This window comes from Cephus cinctus, unplaced genomic scaffold, assembly GCF_000341935.2.
Source record: "Cephus cinctus unplaced genomic scaffold, Ccin1 Ccin1_scaffold0280, whole genome shotgun sequence".
In the NCBI taxonomy this organism is placed as follows: domain Eukaryota; kingdom Metazoa; phylum Arthropoda; class Insecta; order Hymenoptera; family Cephidae; genus Cephus; species Cephus cinctus.
In genome coordinates this window covers 148090-168926 of record NW_014332988.1, presented here as the reverse complement: position 1 = coordinate 168926, position 20837 = coordinate 148090, and the positions used below count along the sequence as shown (strand labels likewise).

Here is a 20837-nt window from a genome sequence, read left to right as displayed (position 1 = left end):
GGGGGGGGGGGGGCATGGATGGGCCCTTTGCACCTTGGTCCCGTTCAAACGTTACTGGCCAGGTTCGCTTGGCTGACTTGCCTGATAGCTATCATTGCATCGCTTGTCGCTCCTTATCAAATGCAACTCTCGCGTGCGTTGTGTCTTTCCTTTTACGCATTGGCCGAATGCTGCGTTCGCCAGGGAACATTTTCCTGACGTCCAGGAAATATTTTTAATGAAAAACATGTGAAAGACTCGTCGTCCGTTACCCGATTTTTGGCCGAAACGTTGCTAAAAAAAGGGAAATTTTATAAAAAAAAATAAAATGGTCGATCTTGATTCGTACGACGTTGACTGCCGCTGCTCGCGCTGACCCGGACCCTGTTCCTGCGTAGTAGTCCCCAAGTCCATCCATCCAAGTCCCACCACCTCCCACCCAGCCTCAAGTCCATCCACTCTGTTCCTCTAGTCTCAAAGTAGCTTAGCTAGCTGATCGTTTTTGTTCGTCCGCGGGCGCACTCGACTATATCGACTAATATATTGCTGGCTCGGCTGAGAGGCTAATCGAGAGCAGAAGGAGAGAATGGCTCGTCTACGGGACACGTATTCCTTAAGCCTATACGTTTCTCTTTGGATGGATGGCACCCCTGTGCCAACCTGAACATGACTACGGCAATGTCAGAGTCTTCAGTTTCGATGCGCCGAGCTGTTCCCTCCTACCTCTTGCGCATGTTTACTTTCTCTCTCTCTCTCTCTCTCTCTCTCTCTCTCTCTCTCTCGCCGAGTGCTCGAGTATCACTTTTCTCGCGACGGACAAGATAAATTTGAAAGAGTCCTTCATTACTTTTCGTAGATTCTTAACGGAGAAGTAGACTAGGCTCTGTCCTACCGGACGGACTTAGGGTGTCCTTGCTTTTGCATGCTTCTTAAACTCCTACCGTACTACAGTAGAGTATTGTAGGAGTTTAAGCGCGCAGCACCTTGTGACACTCGGAACGAAAACTAAAGCAGCTTTTCTGTGGACGGATCAGATGGAAAGTACCTGGTGCTGCCTTCCGGGGAACTGCACATCAGAGACGTTGGACCCGAAGATGGCTACAAGACCTACCAGTGCAGAACCAAGCATAGACTCACAGGAGAAACCAGGTTGTCCGCTACCAAGGGACGTCTCGTCATCACTGGTGAGTTCACTGCCTCAAAATTACGAAATTATTTTCAACCTACGTTTCTGGTCGACGGCAGATTTTTTCATAAGCTTTAGAAATCAATATTTTATCGAAGATACCTCGCGAGATCTTTCCTAATGAAAATTCATGCATTACGAAACGTGAGACCAGAATCGTACTGGGTGCTTCAAATACGGGCAACCATGACGAAGGAGAATGCCGGCATTTTTAATTTCTGGAAGAAATAAAATTTTCATCTGATTCGATATAACTCGTAGTTAAAGTATTTACGTTTGGAAGTGAAGTCCGTGACAAAGGGTAGTCTCTGGTATACCTATAGGTTGGTAGGTGTACGGACGAGACTGTTTAATTATTGTCTTAATTGGTTCAAAGGTTGGCATAATGAATAACTAATGGGATACTGATATATATCAAGCTACACCGTTGCGTAAAACGTCGCCTGTATTCGAAGCACCCACGAACGAAGCGATCGATTCTTTGCTGCCGGTTCTCCGTTACCTCCGTCTGCGGAATCGCCGCTGTTCTTTCCATTCAGCGAGCGTCCTAAATTCCAGTGAACTTTTTTATCACCGCGTCGATAATCGCTATTCGATCTATCGACGCTTTATCGACTGAGCAGAGAATCGAATCGCGCCGAACTTTTTAGAGCTAGGAACGCATGTTCACATTTGCCAGCGAGCTCGGTCCCAGCCGCGAGAACTTTTTTTCTTTTTCTTAAGATTCTTCTGAACTTCTAAACGAAACGAAGCATTAACGCTCGCAGGAAGGAATAAATAATGCGCGGATCTCAGAGGTCTCGTAATTCGAAGAGACCGCAACGCCGAGTACCGAGTTCGTTGACAGCCTGAATGCTGGGACAGGGTACCCCTGCGGGCACGCGCCACCGCCCGCTCAACTTCCCACGAATTCCCACGAATTCCGAGGAATTCCCAGGAATTCCCGCTCTCTCTTATCGTTCATCTCCAAATTCTTTGCTTCGCTCTTGCACTTCGCTCACGTCCCAAGGTAAGTTCTCGTTATGGAGGCTGTCCTAACTTTATCTCTCGTAACTGTCGCAAGGGAAAGACGGACGGCAGGCAGAATCCTGGCCGAGGAGCTAAGCTCGCGTCTTTGAGTCTCAGGGGCCCAGCGAGACCACAGGGGGGCCCGTGCGAGCTCAACCTTTGCTTTTTATCCAGAGCCCGTGGGGAGCGTAAGGCCCAAGTTTCCGAGTCTGGACAACATAAATGGACTCTCGGCTGGTTCGAGGGGCAACGTGCCGCTCCTGTGTCCGGCACAGGGCTTTCCGGTTCCATCGCATAGGTACGAGGTACAAGCTAGAACAGTCCCAAACGAGAGAAAGAACAAACGCCAAGGAAGGGGTCGGTTATACGCGAGGGAGAAAATAAGTAAAGACTCAGAAAAAAAAAGAAGATATTTTAAGCTTATCTTCGTTTATCGTGGCAGTGTAACGCTTAAAGAAATGCTTTGATACTCGAAGAAGAGTCCTTGACCTAGTCTGTCCGAGTGCCTGTCTTCTTCTTCATGTTGGTACCCTATGCTTCCTCAAGATAGATCGGATTCTCTTGTTGGCTCTCATTGGCTCTCGTTAACCTCTTTTATATATTTCTTTTTCGCGATAGAAAATATTTTCTCTCTCTCTCTCTCTCTCTCTCTCTCTCTCTCTCTCTCTCTCTGCAGGACAGCGAACGTCTTCGTCGTAAAGTTATTCGTTTCTAGAGCCCGTGGGAAGTGTTCGTCCGAAGTATCCAGCCACGGACGACATTCGTGGATTTCGAACGGTCGTTAAAGGATTAATCGCACTTCAGTGTCCGGCTCAGGGGTTCCCCGTTCCCATGTACAGGTAGAGATGACGACTTTTTCAAATTCACCCTATTTTTCGTTTTTTTTTCTTTTTTCTTTTTTTCTTTTGGAAACTTCAGAACCTATCGGCAGCGTCAGACCGAAATTCCCGACGAGCGACGACTCTAGGAGTTTTCGCACGACTCGAGACGGCTCGGTTACGTTGCTGTGCCCCGCCCAGGGATTCCCTGTGCCCCTTCACAAGTAAGTCTCGTGCGACCTTTGAACTCATCGGACTTCGCTTTTCGATTTGAATGTCCCCAGAGCCGGTTGGCAGTGTTCGTCCGAAATTCCCAACGATGGACAATTCCCGAGGTTTCACTTCGGTCCTCGGAGGCGCCTTGACCATGCTGTGTCCTGCGCAAGGGTTCCCTGTTCCTCTGCATAGGTGGGCCCAGTTTATTAAAGAATCGCCGCGATCTCCTTGCCCGTAGAGCCTGTTGCCAGCACGAGGCCGAAATTCACGATGAGCGAGAATTCGAGAACTTACACGGTCAATCGCGAAGTAGCCTTGACGATCTTCTGCCCGGCTCAGGGGTTCCCTGTTCCAAATTACAGGTAGATCATTGTTTCTCAGCTTGACAGAGCACGTGTCGTGCTCACTTTGATGTATCGTTCTTAGAGCCAGTCGCTAGCACACGACCTAAGTTTTCCACCAGTGAAAATATACGGGGATACACGGTTCCAATGGACGGCACCATGACGTTATTCTGTCCGGCTCAGGCATTTCCGGTTCCAGCTTACAGGTATACCTATGTAGATAGATTAACAGTGAAAGAAGCCCCAAGTGGTCGGAATTGCCAATTGGCGATTGGCAATTGGCAATTGGCAACTGGCGCTGCCGCGTAGGGTCCTCTGTCGCAGTGCATTCGATTAGGTCTTAAGCCAGCTGAGATTTTTTTGAGTCGGTAGAAAAAGTAAACAAAAACAAAAGCTGAATCTTGTCTCCGGCAGAGCCTGTCGCGAGTACTCCACCGAAATTCCTTAGCCTGGCCGACTCTCAGGCATTCAAAGTAATGGTCGACGGTGCGATCACTCTCTCGTATCCTGCCCAAGGATTCCCCGTTCCGTCGTACAGGTAACTATTGGACGAAGAGCGATATGCCTATACGTAGCTGTCTCTTTCCTAGAACCCGTCTCCAGCGCGAGACCGAAACTCTCCGGCTCGAGCGATCTCCAGCGATTCTCGGTCCAGTCGCGCCGGAGCGTCACGTTGCTGTGTCCTGCCCAAGGATTTCCGCGTCCTGTTTATAGGTACGAGTCCTTTTGGAATTTTTCAAATTTTCTACAATTTTTAGTCTCGCGAGCGCGAGGGGTTCCCTGAATTCAGCACTCGGGATAGGATAAGGACCATGTCCTTTATCGGAGTCCGTTCGATCTTTCTAGAACCAGCCTCCAGCTCGAAGCCACAATTTCCGTCGGTGAACGACGTGGGCTTGCGAGGAGTTAGAGATTCGAGTATTACCCTCCTGTGTCCTGGCCAAGCTTTCCCCGTGGCTACTTATAGGTAGGTGGGTCTTGCGATCAGACGCTTCGAGTCTCTCCCGATTAAGCCAGGAGTATCCTCGTCTCAGCATCACGATACCAAGGTACCTTTATATTTTATTAATTCGCAAGGGATCATGGGTAACGGAAAAATTAAGATTTGAACGTGCCCTTTCCCAGCTTCCCGGCTGCCCATGTGTTCCGTTGAATTGCCAATTTTTGGCTCGGCAGTGTTCCCTTGTCGGGGCTTAATTTTTAGAGCCCGTGGGCTTCGTCAAGCCCAAGTTTCCAACGAGCGACAAGAGTCGGACCTTCGATATCGCCATGGGCAAAGCTGTCCCGCTGATCTGCCCCGCACAGGCTCATCCTGTCCCAGTGATTAAGTAAGTTGCCGGTTACGTAAGGTCTATACACGTCCCGCTACTGAATTGCCAGAGCCCGTGTCGAGCAGCAAACCGAAATTCACGACTATGGACATGATGGCGCTGCAGCCGAACGTCGCCGAGGAACGTGACGTGACTCTGCTGTGTCCTGCTCAGGGGTTCCCTGTTCCTGTCTCAAGGTAGACGATCCGGATGAAATAGTTTTTTGTCTTCTTAATCGCCAGAGCCCGTCTCGAGTACAAAACCGTCGATGACAGCGCTAGACGTTAAATCGACCAACCCTGCCGTCGCTCTGGGACAATCCGTCACTCTCCTGTGTCCCGTCCAGGGCTTTCCTGTCCCAGCGTTCAGGTAATTCATTCTCAAGCGATCTGCTGCTTCAATATTTTTTCATCAGAGCCCGTGTCGAGTTCCAAACCAAAGTTTACCACGGTCGCAGTCAAGGCTCTAGAGCCTGACAGTCGTCTAGGACAGGCAGCTACGCTCCTTTGCCCGGCGCAGGCGTTTCCGGTACCAGCCTTCAGGTATATCCCAGCTATGAAATTGAGAGATTGCTCCTGCGGGGTGACCCTTCCTGGCATTCCGAATTCCATCGGCGTTTCGTCTTGACGTCCTGTGCGCGTAATCCTCTTCGTGTTCAGAGCCAGTGTCGAGCAGCAAACCGAAATTTTCTGGAGTATCCGTAAAGACGTTGGAGGTGACGGTCGCAAGAGAGAAAGACTGTACTCTGTCGTGTCCTGCGCAAGGATACCCAGTTCCAGCATTTAGGTAGGATCTCGTCGCTTAACCCGCAGCTTCTTCTCATTGCCAGAGCCGGTGTCCAGTGCGAAACCCAAGTTCACGAATTCCGATATAAAGGTCGTTAAGCCTACCTCGCATTCGAGCGCGCTGGCGCTTACGTGTCCTGCTCAAGGATTTCCTCTTCCCATAACGCGGTTAGTGCCTTCTTAATTATCGATATTTATTCTTGCTAGAACCCACTTCGAGCGTCAAACCGAAATTCCCCACGAACCACAAGCTCGAGTGGGTAGAAGTTGCCTTGGAACGGTCTACGAGCTTGCTGTGCCCAGCCCAGGGTTATCCGGTTCCAATTTCGAGGTGAGACATCTCATGGATGGGACGCAAGTGTCGTCACGATAACCTCATCCGGTCAAAGAGTTCTTCCTGTCCCGACATTCAGCTTCTCCGCGTAGTCTCCTTGATGTTCCATTCAACGGTTCCTCTTACCGCTTCTAGAACCAGTCGGATCAAAGTCTCCAAAGTTCTCGAGCGACGATACGCTGAGAGCTTTCAATCGTTACAGCGGCTCGGGCGTCGCTTTGCTTTGCAATGCCCAAGGCCATCCGACGCCCAACTTCAGGTAAGATCATCCCTAGACGGCGACGTCACGACTGACAATGACACCATGACCCCGGGGGGACCCTGGTTCGCTTTGCCATTCTCTTAGTTTTCAATTTCCTGAACGATTCTCCTAGAACCCGTCGGATCGAAGCCGCCGACCTTCTCCACGGACGACTCTCTGAGCGCCTTCGTTAGGCGTCGCGGTGCCAATCTGGCTCTCGTGTGCAATGCACAGGGGCATCCTGTTCCAATAGCAAGGTAAAATTGGGATATAAGTCAGTCGACCGGTACGAACGGTTTCAGAACCCGTTGGCGCCAAGTCTCCAAAATTATCCTCGGACGACCTCAGTAGGACGATCAGAAGGCACAGGGGCCAGGAACTGGCTCTGTTTTGCGCAGCTCAGGGGAGCCCTGTTCCAGCCACTAGGTAACGGCAGCAGTCTGCTGCTGATCCTTTTCTAACGTAACGCCGTTCTATTTGTTCGCTGCGATTTAGAACCCGTGGGAAGCAAAGCGCCAGCCTTTGCCGGGGACGTCAAATTGTCCTTGCTGGTGCGACGTGCCAATTTGGCAGTCAGTCTGCCCTGCAGTGCGCAGGCTCATCCGCCACCAGTTACTAGGTAGGCAAGGACCACCTGACTATCGTCATCCACGAAAGCTCACGTGGGGAACCCTGTCCTAAGGAAATGGCTCCTCGTCGACTTATGCCAGTAGTCTTATGCTTATTCGTTATCCTTTAGAGCCAGTCGGAAGCAAAGCTCCTACGTTCCTCGGTGACGTCAAGTCCTTCTTTTTCCTTCGAAAAACGGGATTGGGCCTGAGTCTTCCTTGCAATGCCCAGGGGCACCCGGTTCCAGTCACTAGGTACGATATTACAGAATTTCAAACGTACAGGTAACGAGACTCTTCCGTTTTCCTTTTACTTTTTCAACGACAGAACCTGTCAGCAGCAAGGCTCCCAAATTTTCGAGCACTGCGATTCTCTCCTGGTTCGAAGAAAAACACGGACAAGACTTCTCGCTGTTCTGTCCGGCCCAGGGTTTTCCCGTCCCGGCATTTAGGTGCGCAAAGGATCCTTAGTCAAAAGATTATTTCTCCGATGCTCATGACTCACGAGATAAATGAAATATGCAGAACCAGTCGGCAGTAAGGCACCAAAGTTCTCGAGCAGCAACAAGCTCTCGTGGTTCGAGCAGAGATCCGGCGAAGACTTCGCGCTTTTCTGTCCAGCTCAGGGCTTCCCTGTCCCGGCTTTTAGGTGCGTAGCAAAGGTCTAATTGTAATCATGTCGACGGCGATGAGTGATAAGATCCAAAAAACAGAACCGGTTGGCTCGAAGGCACCAAAGTTTTCGAGCGACGCCAAGAAGGCCTGGTACGAAAGGAGCACCGGTCAGGACCTCACGGTGTACTGTCCCGCTCAAGGATTTCCGGTTCCGTCCTATAGGTAGTATCTGTTCATTTGGTAAACAACGGAAGCATGATCATTTGACATTGCTTAGCATCCGTGGAAAGTCAGTGATCGATATCGCTCGATGGATCGAAGGAAGAAGGAAGTTCCGGTGGTAACCCAGTCCCGGTTCTTAGGTGAATCCCTCGAATGATTGGCCTAATTTTCGCACGAATTCTCTGTTCAGAACCCGTGGGAAGTAAAGCACCTTCGATCCTGGGAGAGAAGGGAAGCTTAATGGAGAGACGGGCAGGAATTTCGATCGTGGTCCTCTGCCAGGGTCAAGCGCACCCTGTCCCAACTTTTAGGTAAAATATGAGAATAACAGAGTCCCAGGTGAATTCAGAATTATAATTGTAGTTTGATTGGGATTTTTCTTCTTTGCATTGATAAAAGAACCCATGGGTAGTAAAGCACCTTCTATCATGGGAGACGCGAAGCGATGGTTGCAAACCCGGACGCGGGCGGAATTGGTGATACCGTGCCAGGCGCAGGCGCATCCGGTTCCGGCATTCAGGTAGAGTCTTTTAATTTCCACCGCCTATTCTCCACCTGGAAACTTTCCCAGAACCGATGGGCATGAAGGCGCCGAAATTCTCAACGGACAATCGCGTCAACTCGTTCTTGCGCCCTGCGGCTGGATCCTTCGGCCTGCAGTGTCCTGCGCAGGGGTTTCCTGTTCCATCGTTTAGGTAATTAAATTCGGAACGATTCGACCAATAACGCTTATGTCGTTTCATTTAGAACCGATGGGATCAAAGGCGCCAGCTTTTCAGAATGACGCCAAGAGTAGTACGTTTTTACGGGGTGCAGGCTTAGCCTTGAGCTTGCTCTGCTCTGCCCAAGGATTCCCCCCACCGATTCATAGGTAATCAAAGATACTTTTCTCTTTTGCTTCTTTGTTCTTTGAAAGGGAGATGATACCCCCAGAGACATGGACCCAAGTGTCTCAGTATTCGGGAACGTCGAAAAATAGAGAATCAATTTTCTTATATTCGGCTCACTGCTAAAAATCGTTAAAATGCATCCGCAGAGCCCGCAGGAAGAGTCTCTCCGAAATTTCCAAAATCAGCGAAAAGCGACTCCTTCGAGGTGGCCAAGAATACGGAACTGAGCTTGCTCTGCGACGCCCAGGCATTCCCTGCTCCCGCTTTTAGGTCAGTCCTGTAAATTGTCACGTTCTTCGTAGAACCCGTGAACGGCGCAGCACCGAAAGTCGCGTCCACCGCGAAGTACGACGTGCTCGTGAGGCTCCAGGGGAAGGAAGTGACGATGCTGTGCCAAGCTCAGGGTCATCCACTTCCTGTATTTAGGTAATTTCATTTCTTGCTGTACACTTTACGACGGTTTCAATTTTCTTTTCGCATCCATGTGGACCGACTCACTTCAGATCGATAGCTGACCGAAACATGTAGATGCCGATCTGCGCATTGACGTCAACGAATTTACAAAAAGAAAATTTTTTTTTTAACATCCAGCGATACATTCAAATGCGAAATGACTTTGTTCGAATCGATTGTCTTACTTGCACGTAACCATCGATACACATATCGGTCTGTGTTTCGATCGACTATCGATCTGAAATTAGTCAGTTGACATAGATCGAAAATATAATATTGAAACAGTCCGGGAGGCTTCAATGACGGAGAGTTTACGTATTTCTCCACTTGACTCTGTGCATTCCTCGTGCCGACGTGTCCTTTGTCGCTACTCCAGGTAATTACTTAGGTAGGTAAGTAGCGTCGCAGTGCCCAGGTGGGCTCCCCTGCTCCCAGATTCAGTTCCGAGTTGTCTTAATAAGTCCAGATTGATATTCATAGAGCCAGTTAACGGCGCAGCACCAAAGGTACCACCCACAGCGAAGATCACGGTCCTCCTGGTCGCTGGCAAGACTTGCGCAGCTTTGCTATGTCAAGCTCAGGCAAATCCACTTCCGATCTATAGGTACGGTCATTGAGTTTATTAGCAGTTGGTTTCCTATTGCATCGTGTAACTCTGCTTCGAGTAGATCGTGGGGCATTTCCTAAGGTGGCTCCGTGTCCACGAGCATCGGGACGATCGACACTCTGCACGTCCCCAGTCGCCGTAAAGATTGTCCTTTTCTATTCTAGAGCCATTGGGAAGTAGTCCTCCTCGTTTGCCGGCCAGATCGAAATTCGATGGCATGTCCAAGCTGCTCGGAGAGACGGCCACGCTGCTTTGCGAAGCGCAGGCTTCCCCAGCGCCACTCTCTAGGTGAGAATCGAACAGGCCACTCCATCCACAAGCACACCGGGCTCCGGTTAGGAGCTTCGTCCCATCGCTTGGTCCTTGTCCGGCATTCGTTCGCGCACCTGTCCCAGTTTCATGCCGAGTAATCATTGCGAAAGGCGAGTCAGGACGAGGGAATCTCTTTGCAGAACCGACCAGCAACGTGAGGCCTCGCATTGCTGGAGAACGATACGAGGGCGGGAAGTTGGTAGCGCTGCCGAAGGGAAGCTTGGGGGCTTTAGGATGCGCGGTGCAGGGCTTTCCCGTCCCGATAACAAGGTACTCGATCGATCCCATCGATCGCACTCTCGGGTCTCCAAGCCGATCCTCCACATGTTCTTCCACCTTGTCCAACGATCTACTGCTCGTCTCGTCTCTCGAGTCCCCCGTTGCAATTTCAGAACCCACGAGCAACGTTGCTCCAAGGACCACAGGAAAGAAGTTCGAAGGTTGGGAGGTCGTGTCAGTGGCTAGGAATCAGACGGTAGCGTTGAGTTATTCGCTTCAGGGATTTCCCGTTCCCATCACAAGGTAGACTCTTGCCTCTTCGTAAGGTCCTCGTCCTCTTTCTCACGTGAGCTCGAAGTCAAAGTGTCACCTATGGACCGGATGCTGTGCCCAGAGGTAGGTGGAATGCACGTTATCGCTCTGTGAGAGATCTTCAGCCAGGAACCTGCTCGGAAGGCGCGGATCGTCAGTGAGTAAGTATGAGAACTCAATGCCAATTAAATGACACGTAAATGTAATCTGAAGCTTGTCGACGGATGACGCCTGTCCAGGATGGAGCCAGAGCACACACGAGGTCAGTCGCTAACGTTAACGAGAAGCTCCAGGATAAATATTTTCCTTGCAGAACCATCGGGTCGCACCGCCCCAAAGGGGACCGGCGACGGTCTAAAGTCCCGCGGGGTAGAGGGCGAGTCTCTGGCGCTGGCTTGCGCGGCTCAGGGGTTTCCTGCCCCTATAACTAGGTACACTTGCCTCCTTCCTACCGAGCCTCCTGTCTTCCCACACTTCTTCTCCTCCTTCTGTCTTCTTCCGAAACCAGAACCACCCTTACCCTCTACCCCGCGTGGGCGGCGGCACCAGATTCACTTAGTCACTTCCCTCGGGCCAAAATGAAACTAGTCCAGAATCTCGAGAACTTGAGGGAATCCTGCATCCTGCTTCCATATTGTAAAAGTACGAGAGCGACCGATTGCGGCTGCGGGTACGCATGACTTTGCGATCGAGTGAAAGCGAGTGAAAGCGAGCGAGAGCGAATGAGCATCAATGGGGATGAAAGAGAAGTAAGAAGGGAAGGAGGATGCATGTCCCTTGGGAGCCAGTAGATCCATCCGGGGCCAATCAGCCGTGTTGGTTTCAGAGCCGACCGGACACGTCACCCGGCCTGATGTGCGACGTGCCAGGCCTTCCCTTGGTTCGCTCGGTTGGGGCCCAGGTGGGCCCAGTTGTCACCTGGGTAGCCCACTCGTCTGCAAAGTCTCTCACGGGCTGGCTGGTGGTAAGTCCCCACGTCGTGACCCGTTCATTCGTTCATCCATTTCATCCGTTTGTTCAAACAGTCGCTCGTCTTTGACTCCGATCGACCTTATCGTTGACCTCCTCGTGCGTTTACACGTTTTTCCACGTTGTTACGTTCGAGAAGCGTCCGCAGTCTAGTTGTCCGTTTAGAGCTCGCTATGATCGTCTAGTGCACCGCCGCCCCGCTCACCACAATTTCGCCGTCATTCTCATTGACCGCTTTCCTCTTGAATCAAAGATTTACCTATTCCTTCGAACCACCACCACCACCACCACCACCACCACCCCCGCAACCGCCACAGCCACCGCAACTTGTTTCCTTAAATGCCTCTCCACTTCACAAGATCCTGCCAATCCCAGTTGCCTGTCAGCAAGTTGCAAATATAAAATCCGCTAAAATGTCGCTTCTTTGCCTTTACGTTTATGGACACCGGGTATGTATTACGTTCGTACGCGCTAGCGCCACACATATCCTGCGTTCGTTCCACCTTTTATTCATTTATTCGTGTATTCATATTTACTTTGACGAATCGGTTACGATTTTATATTAAATCTTGGATCGTGAGAGGAACGTTAACGCAGGACACGTGGGGCCGGTCCCGCACGAATCCAGTACTTCCGACTCCTGAGAGCTCTTTTAATTTTCCACCGGAGCTAGTTTACACGGAATGCGCGCGCACCATCCGAGATAAACCTGATCGACCTATTTCGAGCTGATTTCTCTGTTTCAGATGGTACAAGTTCATCGATGGTACCGCTCGCCGTCAACCCGTTCAGCTGAACGACCGCGTGCGTCAGGTCAGTGGAACCCTGATCATCCGTGAGGCCCGTGTCGAGGATTCGGGAAAGTATCTGTGCATCGTGAATAATTCGGTCGGCGGGGAATCCGTCGAGACAGTCCTCACCGTGACTGCCCCGTTGTCCGCGGAAATCGAACCCAGAACCCAGACCGTCGACTTCGGCAGACCGGCCACGTTCACCTGCAGCGTCGAAGGAAATCCTATCAAGACCATCTCCTGGCTCAAGGACGGAAAGCGTCTTGCGCTGGAAGACCCTGTTCTCCGTATAGATAGCGTAAAGAAGGAGGATAAGGGAATGTACCAGTGCTTCGTGCGAAACGACCAGGAAAGTGCTCAGGCCACAGCGGAATTGAAACTCGGCGGACGATGTTAGTATAGCGTCTGCTTATTAATGCCAGTCGTGATTGACATGTAAGCTGATAAGACATTCGAATCCACAGTCGAACCACCGCAGATCAGGCAATCCTTCACCGAGGACACTCTTCAGCCCGGACCAAGCGTCTTCCTGAAGTGCGTCGCAAGCGGAAATCCGACACCGGAAATCACATGGGAACTCGACGGAAAACGACTATCCAATACCGAGAGGCTTCAGGTCGGGCAATACGTGACCATAAATGGCGACGTGGTGTCCCACTTGAATATCTCCAGCATTCACACCAACGACGGTGGACTTTATAAGTGTATCGCTGCGTCCAAAGTAAGTCTTTTCTTTTTTCTTCTTATCTACAATCATTTCCCATGTCTTTTGTCGTCCATCGAGACAGATTGAAGAATCATACTGATTTTCTGAGCAGGTTGGCTCCGCTGAACACTCCGCGCGTCTCAACGTCTACGGATTACCCTTCATTCGTCACATGGACAAGAAGGCCATCGTCGCTGGGGAAACTCTTCGCGTTACCTGCCCCGTCGCTGGCTATCCCATCGACAGCATCGTCTGGGAACGTGACACCAGGGTACTGCCCATCAACCGGAAGCAGAAGGTCTTCCCCAACGGTACCCTCATCATTGAGAACGTCGACAGAATGAGCGACCAGGCAACGTACACCTGCGTAGCGCGCACTGCGCAAGGATACAGCGCACGAGGAACTCTCGAAGTTCAAGTTATGGGTAAGTCGTAACCTTCCATTTTGACACGTTACAGATTACAGATATATTATACGTCTACATAAGAGACTGGTCCGAATTCGTTGGCACGAATCGCCAGAACAAATGAGCCCGACAAGGAGGCGATCACCTTAACAGAGTGCATCCAAGATTTCTAAGGTCGCAAAGACAAAGACGCCATCGCATTACTCGATGGCGTCCAAGAGAGATCGGTAGTCCGATTGGCTGCAGCATTGAGGCAATTAATTATTTACAGTGCTAATCCCTTACAGCTCCAAGATGTTTTTCTTAACAGAAGGTATTATTAGTCGGAGAATCGTTGGATTTCATCGGGTCAACGAAAGTTCGACAGGAGCGCCTTTTTACTACCGACTGTTTATCGTTAGCGATCACGTGAGACCGACACGGACGGACAAGTAGAGATCTAGACAATCTAAACACACGCACACACGTACACACGACGTGGCGCCAGATCAAAGTAGCCGCGATCCTGATCGCTCCCGAGGCAAAGAGAGATCCGCAAGATTGCACGACCGAAAGACGGAAAAAGGGAGGATCGAAGGATCGAAGGATCGAAGGATCGAAGGATCGAAGGATCTGCAGTAATAGAAAGAGCGAAATGGAAACCGGCAAGGATTTGGTATGGCGGAGGAAGAGTGTCTTAGCTCCGTCCGATTGAAGAGGTCGTTTCTTGCACCCAGTGTCCCCCACGATCCACGAGTTTGCGTTCACGAAGCTACCGATGAACGCCGGGGAGTTTGCGAACCTGCAGTGCATTGTACCGACCGGGGACTTGCCCTTGAACATACGCTGGAGTTATCCCGGAGAAGAGATGGGTGGCGCTTCCGGCGTTATCACGAAGAAGGTCGCGGATCGCGTTAGCATGCTCATGATCTCCGTCATCACCGCGAAACACGCGGGCGAGTACGTTTGCACGGCGCAGAACGCCGCGGGCACGGCGACGCACTCTACGTTCCTGACCGTAAACGGTTCGCGACAATCTCTAAAACAGTTGGAGGAAGCACGGTTTATATCTCATAGCTTGACTTTTTCTTATTGCGATCAGTCCAGGTTTCGATTTGCACACGATTCGATTTTAATTCCAACAATCCGATTTCATCCCCTCCGTGTCTGTCAATTGTCCTTTTTTCTGCACTTGAGAGGCACGATGCCCTGGAAATGGTAGTCGCGATTATAGAGCATGGTGGGTGTCCTATCGACAGTCGGACCGGAATTAGGGCCAATAGCCTTCAACGTAGAAGCAGCGAACTGGGCCGACTCGGTGTCCGTAGCTTGTTCGGTCCTGAAGGGCGACATGCCCATGGACATCTCTTGGGCCTTTCAGAGTCTACCGGTAGACTCGAAAGACACGGGCATCTCTATAACGAGGATCAACAAGCATTTGAGCACCCTGAGCATCGACGGCGTTTCCGCCAGACACGCCGGGGAGTACGCGTGCTCCGCTTCGAATATTGCCGGATCCGTCAGTCGTTCGACGCGACTCGCTGTCAATGGTACGAGGATGGTGACACGACCTCTTGATCTCCCAATGATCTCTCGATTAGATCAAGATTCATTGATAACGTCTCTCTCTCTCTCTCTCTCTCTCCCTCTGTTACATAGTCCTTACGATCAATCGCACGGATCCTCACTATCCAAGCATCCAGTCGCTAGCGCAAGCTCCCTGCCTCTAACCTCTAACCTCTACACCGCCATACCAAGCTGACGCAATCGCAACACGCAAGACACGCACACGTAACGCGCACCGGTAAATGCGTCGAATTCTGCTCACCACGTGGCCATCAATGTCGGAATCTTTCCTAGTCGCTCCGCAGATTCTACCATTCACCTTTGGCGACGAACCAGCCAACTGGGGGGAGCTGGTCTCGGTAACGTGTTCCGCGATAAAGGGCGACCTCCCTCTCGAAATATCCTGGTCTTTCAACGGCGCGCCCGTCGAGAGGCACCGTGGGGACGTTGCCGTCGCGAGTACGAACAAACGAAACAGCGTCCTGAGCATCGAGGCGGTCGCGGCCAGTCACGCCGGCGAGTACACCTGCTCGGCGGCGAATCGGGCCGGTGCCGTCGCACATTCGGCCACCCTGGCTGTCAACGGTACCTAACAGAGAAGCACAAGGCGCACGCGCACACGCGCACACGCGCACACGCACACGCACACACAGAGACACGCCGATCTATCCGATCTTCCCCACGATCATTGCCGATCCTTCCCGATCGTTGCTTGCCTCTCTCTCACACACCCACACCCTCACACACACACACACACGCTACTGCACGTCTCCTGCACTTTCTTTTTCTATCCACCACTGGACCACGCAGTCGCACCGCAGATCCTCCAGTTCTCATTTGGCGACGATCCTCTCAACTCCGGCGAAATGCTCTCCATCTCTTGCACGATCGTCAAGGGCGACTTTCCTGTAAATTTGACCTGGACGTTCGATGACGCACCGATAGACCTACGTCAGTCCGACGTTAATATCGTGAATAACAAAAGGGTCAGCTTCTTGAGCATCGACAGCGTGACGGCCAGACATGCTGGGAGATATAAGTGCACAGCATCCAACGCGGCCGGATCCGACAGTCACACCGCCGTCCTATCTGTCAATGGTAGCACATCATTCCCGACTCTCTTGACTCTCTTGACTCTCTTGCACTGCCTACCTAAGAACTATAACATTGCGCTCGTTAATATTGCCAGTGTATCGCTTGGGCGTATATTATGCTTCCTGAATATCATAAAATCTATTATCTACTCGGAATCTCAGACTTACTTTACCTAGAGGCCTAGGTTATAATCTATTATCTATACGCGTTATATATATATTATCTACGTTATCTATTTTTCTTTTTAAATATAAATCATCGATCGACTATCCACTACCGTCACATCCGTTTCACCATCTGCTTCATCCATCGTCCATAATGACGTCATCCTAGCGCCTCTCTATTCGCACCTGACTCGCCTCACGCGCCTCACGCGTCTCACGCGCCTCACGCGCCTCACGCAATCGAAATTTCAGTCGCGCCGCAGATAGCTTCCTTCTCGTTCGACGACGAAGCCGCCAACGCCGGCGACATGGCGACGCTCCAATGCGCCGTCGTTAAGGGAGACTTGCCTCTGGAGATTAGTTGGTCGCTCAACGCTCGACTCATTGACAGCGATTACCCTGACGTCCTCGTAAGCAGGAGCAGCAAGAGGGCCAGCACCCTAACGATCGACTCGGTGGCCGCTCGGCACGCGGGCGAGTATTCATGTACCGCGAGCAACCAGGCCGGATCAGTCACGCACTCGGCGACTCTTTCCGTGAACGGTAGGGCGCGCCTCCTGCTCCATAAATGCAACCGTTGACCATTCACTCACCGTAGACGGTACGAAGCGAAGGAGATTTTGGTCCACGGACAGCTGCACGGCATGACAGGCACGCTTGGGGTTCCTTTGCTCGATCACGAGTCGCTCCGCCGGAGTCGATCCTTCGTTACGGACTGCGAAAGTCTCTCCTTGTCTCTTCTTCGATTCCTCGATTCCTCGATTCCTCGAGTCCTCCAGCACGTTCTTCATCCGCCTCGTGCACGTTCGCAGTGTCGCCGCAGATACAGCCCTTCGAAATATCGGATGAGCCAGCCAATTCCGGCGACACGATTTCCGTGGTGTGTTCGGTGACGAAGGGCGACTCGCCCGTAGAGATCTCTTGGGCTTTCAACGGGGAACCGATCGAGCGGACTTTTCCCAACGTTATGATCACTAACAGGGGGAAGACCAGCTTGCTCAGCTTCGAACCGGTAACCGCGCAGCATGCAGGCGAATATACGTGCACAGCGTCGAACAAGGTCGGAGCTACGAGTCACTCGGCGCCTTTGGCTGTCAACGGTACACATTCATTAGGAAGTAGAGAGCGCTGCTTAGCGCCTTGTGACGTCACACTGTTCTTCTAATTCTTCCAGACTCCGACTGTTCCGCCTCCCCTCCCGTTCCCCGAATGCCCTGAGAACTCCCTGAGAACTCCCCGACTCGCAGGCTCCGATTGCCATTCAATCCGCATTCGATCTCGACAGTCGCGCCGCGCATCGCGCCTTTCGAAATGTCCGACGAGACCGTAAACTCCGGAGACTCCGTCACGGCCGTTTGCACCGTCGTCAAGGGAGACGCGCCTCTGGACATTAGCTGGAGCCTCAATGCTCTTCCCATAAGGAATAACCATCCTCGCATTAGCATCACGAGCAACAAGAGAAACAGCCTTCTGGCCATTGATTCCGTCTCGCCGCATCATGCCGGCTCCTACACGTGCGTCGCCTCGAACGCAGCTGGCGCCACGAGTTACACTGCGGAGCTCAGCGTCAACGGTACTTGGTACCTTCTGCCACGTCCTTCGTCCTGCTTCCCATTTTTGTGCTACCTCGACATCCTCCCTGTCCAGCCAGCCTATTCGCCTTCGGACGAACCGGTAAAAGTCCTAGAGACTCTCGAGGAAGCGGCTTCCGTGTTTGCGCTCCGCGTCCTGCGACTTTGCCGGGTTTCCTTAGTAGCAAATGAAATCAGTTTCTAAAAGAGGCTGCGTCGCGTTTGTACAGTCGCACCGCAAATCGCGCCGTTGTCGCTCGCGGAGGAACCGGCCAATTGGGGCGATTCGATTTCCATGACTTGCGCGGTTCTCAAGGGAGACTTGCCGATCGACGTGACTTGGTCCCTCAATGGAGAACCCATAAGACTCCGTCATCCGGATCTGAATATCGTCGCGACCACCAAGAAAAATAGTATTCTCAGCATCGAGTCCGTGGCTGCGCGTCACGCCGGAGAGTACACTTGCTCCGTGTCTAACGCAGCAGGAGCCACTAGCCAGTCGGCTACGTTGGCTGTCAATGGTAGGTTCCATCTGCATCCGCTGATCATCTCCGCCATCCGTTCCCTGGGATCCTCCAGCGCCTCCAGCGCCTTCAGCACCTCCGGACGCGCGCGATGCTCTGTTTTCTATTGATTTTCTGCAGCCTCACTTTGAACTTTCTTAAGGAAGGCGAAACTTTGAACAGTTGGCTTGATCAGTTGCACCGCAGATAGCACCGTTCGTTATTGGCGAGGAACCAGCCAATTGGGGTGAGACTGTGACAGCCACTTGCACCGTTATCAAGGGAGATCATCCTATCCAGATCGAATGGGCTCTGAATGGCGAACCCATAGCCCGCAGCGACCCCGACATTTCCGTAGTTAGCACCGGGAAACGAGTCAGTCTGTTGACTATCGACGCAGTGTCAGCCAATCACGCCGGAGAATACACCTGCACGGCCAGTAACGCTGCCGGCGGGACGAGCTATTCTGCCAATTTGGCAGTCAACGGTATCCATCTCTGTGATGACGTAGAGTGCCGGAAAAAGAGATAGGAAGCTGCATGAACCATCTGGATTTTACGTAGAGAGCTAAAGAAAAAAAGAAAAAAGAAAAAAGAAAAAAGAAAAAGAAAAGACAGAAATCCTTCCACCCTTCACTCTTCTTCCCCGTAGCTCCTCCTCGAGCTAATTCTCTACCGACGTGTGTCGTTCTAGTCGCACCTCAGATAGGGCCCTTCTCGATCAGCGACGGTCCAGCCAATTGGGGCGACATGGTCTCGGCCACTTGTTCCATAGTCAAAGGCGACTTCCCCGTAGAGATCGTCTGGCAGTTTAACGGGAAGACCATAGGTTTCGATAATCCGGACGTTACGATAACCAGAATCAATAAGCACATGAGCGCCGTCAGCATAGAATCCGTGGCGGCCAGGAACGCGGGCGAGTACACGTGCGTGGCGACGAACAGAGCCGGAAATGTCAGTCACTCGACGAGTCTCGCAGTAAATGGTATATCTACATGCCGAGAACGTTTGTACTTGCCTATACCTTTGCACAGTCGCTTGGTTGCGCACGCGCCTTACCGAACGCACTTCATTCTTACCTCTGGGCCCCATTTCTTTGATCCCTCTCTCTCTCTCTCTCTCTCTCTCTCTCTCTCTCTCTCCCTTGGATACGAAGCACAGGAAGCGTCGCCGCTTAAGAACTCCTCGCACGCTCTTCAGTTGATCCGCAGATAATTCCCTTCACCTTCGGCGACGGGCCGACCAACTCGGGCGAAGCCATGTCGGCCACTTGCACCATCCTCAAGGGCGACTTCCCCATGGATATCTCGTGGGCTTTCAATGGGGAGCCGCTCGCGGCTGGGAGAACTGACGTCACCGTGACGAACCACAAGCGTCTGAGCGTTTTAGCGATCGACTCGGTCGCTGCGAGACACGCGGGGGAGTACACGTGCACCGCGTCTAATCGCGCTGGTGCTACCAGCCACACGGCGCTCCTCGCTGTCAACGGTACACTCTACTGCACTTGTAAATTGTGGACACGCCTTCACCTAGAGAATAAGAGATCTAGAGAACTATAGAGAAACTTATTCACAGATTACCTTTATCCCGTGACCTCGTGACCCCTCGACTCTCACCTTTCCCCTTCGAACCTTCGTCAAGCCAACGGTTCACGATTGGGTTTAGCTCGTAGGTGGTTGGACAGAAATCCCCGTAATTCTCGTGATTTTCAGTCGCTCCGCAGATAGCTCCGTTCACAATCCGCGACGAGCCGGCCAGTTGGGGCGAAGCGATCTCGGCAGTCTGTACCATCGTTAAAGGGGATTTTCCAATAGAAATCTCCTGGGCTCTGAACGGCGTGCCAATAACGGCCGATCAGTCGGACATTAAGATCCTGAGTTCCAGCAAGCAAGTGAGCTTGCTGACTATCGAAGCAGTGAGCGCTAGACACGCCGGCGAGTACACGTGCTCGGCCTCTAACAGGGCAGGAGCCAGCAGTTCCTCCGCCATGTTGATAGTCAATGGTACACGATTACCTAAAGATCCCTAACTAATTGCCTAACGATCATCTCCGTCCCTGCGCCATCTTCTACCATCCAGATTTCCCTCTGGAAAATCCACGACCAGGCGAATTCCTCCCGACTACATGCTCAGGACTTGCGACGGGCGCATCGATATATCGGTTGAGATCGGTTGAGAAATGTCCTGAGGTGATCACGTGCTTAAGCCCCTCCCCCGATACCTTCGATTCCAGTCGCCCCGCAGATCGCGCCATTCGTTATCAGCGATGAACCAGCTAATTGGGGCGAAGCAGTCTCCGCGATCTGCTCCATCGTCAAGGGCGACTTCCCGATAGATATATCCTGGGCCCTTAACGGGGAGCCCATTTCCTCCGAGCAACCGGACATTAGGATATCCAGTCCCAACAAACGCGTCAAAGTTCTCTCTATCGAGGCTATCAGCGCCAGACACGCCGGCGAGTACACTTGCACAGCCTCCAACGGCGCAGGAGCCACCAGCTACTCGGCCACTTTGACAGTCAATGGTACATGCGCGCACGTGCGAAGCATCCGTCTCTCTTTCTTTTTCGTTTCTCTCTCTCTCTCTCTCTCTCTCTCTCTCTCTCTCTCTCTCTCTCTCTCTCTCTCT

General features: G+C 51.9%; 2 protein-coding genes across 51 annotated transcripts in view; both read left to right on the top strand.

Annotated features, from left to right (window-relative positions):
- LOC107266041 (Down syndrome cell adhesion molecule-like protein Dscam2) overlaps window positions 1-20837 on the top strand; it is a 49120-nt gene that overhangs the window by 11398 nt on the left and 16885 nt on the right. For 10 of the 50 annotated variants that reach the window (XM_025083322.1, XM_025083311.1, XM_025083301.1 and 7 more), the window contains exons 6-10: window positions 1014-1163; window positions 7355-7478; window positions 12175-12611; window positions 12684-12940; window positions 13038-13350. In XM_025083322.1, coding sequence (XP_024939090.1) covers window positions 1014-1163; window positions 7355-7478; window positions 12175-12611; window positions 12684-12940; window positions 13038-13350 — 1281 coding nt within the window. Of the gene's footprint in view, window positions 1-1013; window positions 1164-2888; window positions 3013-3091; window positions 3216-3275; window positions 3400-3445; window positions 3570-3633; window positions 3758-3965; window positions 4090-4397; window positions 4519-4755; window positions 4880-5103; window positions 5231-5520; window positions 5648-6115; window positions 6240-6354; window positions 6479-6523; window positions 6648-6960; window positions 7085-7354; window positions 7479-7856; window positions 7978-8413; window positions 8538-8702; window positions 8827-8858; window positions 8983-10320; window positions 10451-12174; window positions 12612-12683; window positions 12941-13037; window positions 13351-16388; window positions 16680-17937; window positions 18229-18406; window positions 18698-19409; window positions 19698-20442; window positions 20734-20837 lie in introns of all 50 variants that reach the window. The other 40 variants (XM_025083329.1, XM_025083302.1, XM_015736140.2 and 37 more) reach the window with 26 other exon arrangements.
- On the top strand, window positions 13395-14552 carry LOC107266046 (Down syndrome cell adhesion molecule-like protein 1 homolog). The gene has a single exon (XM_015736159.2). It carries the CDS (start codon window positions 14090-14092, stop codon window positions 14531-14533), a length of 444 nt encoding a protein of 147 aa, XP_015591645.1. The 5' UTR covers window positions 13395-14089; the 3' UTR covers window positions 14534-14552.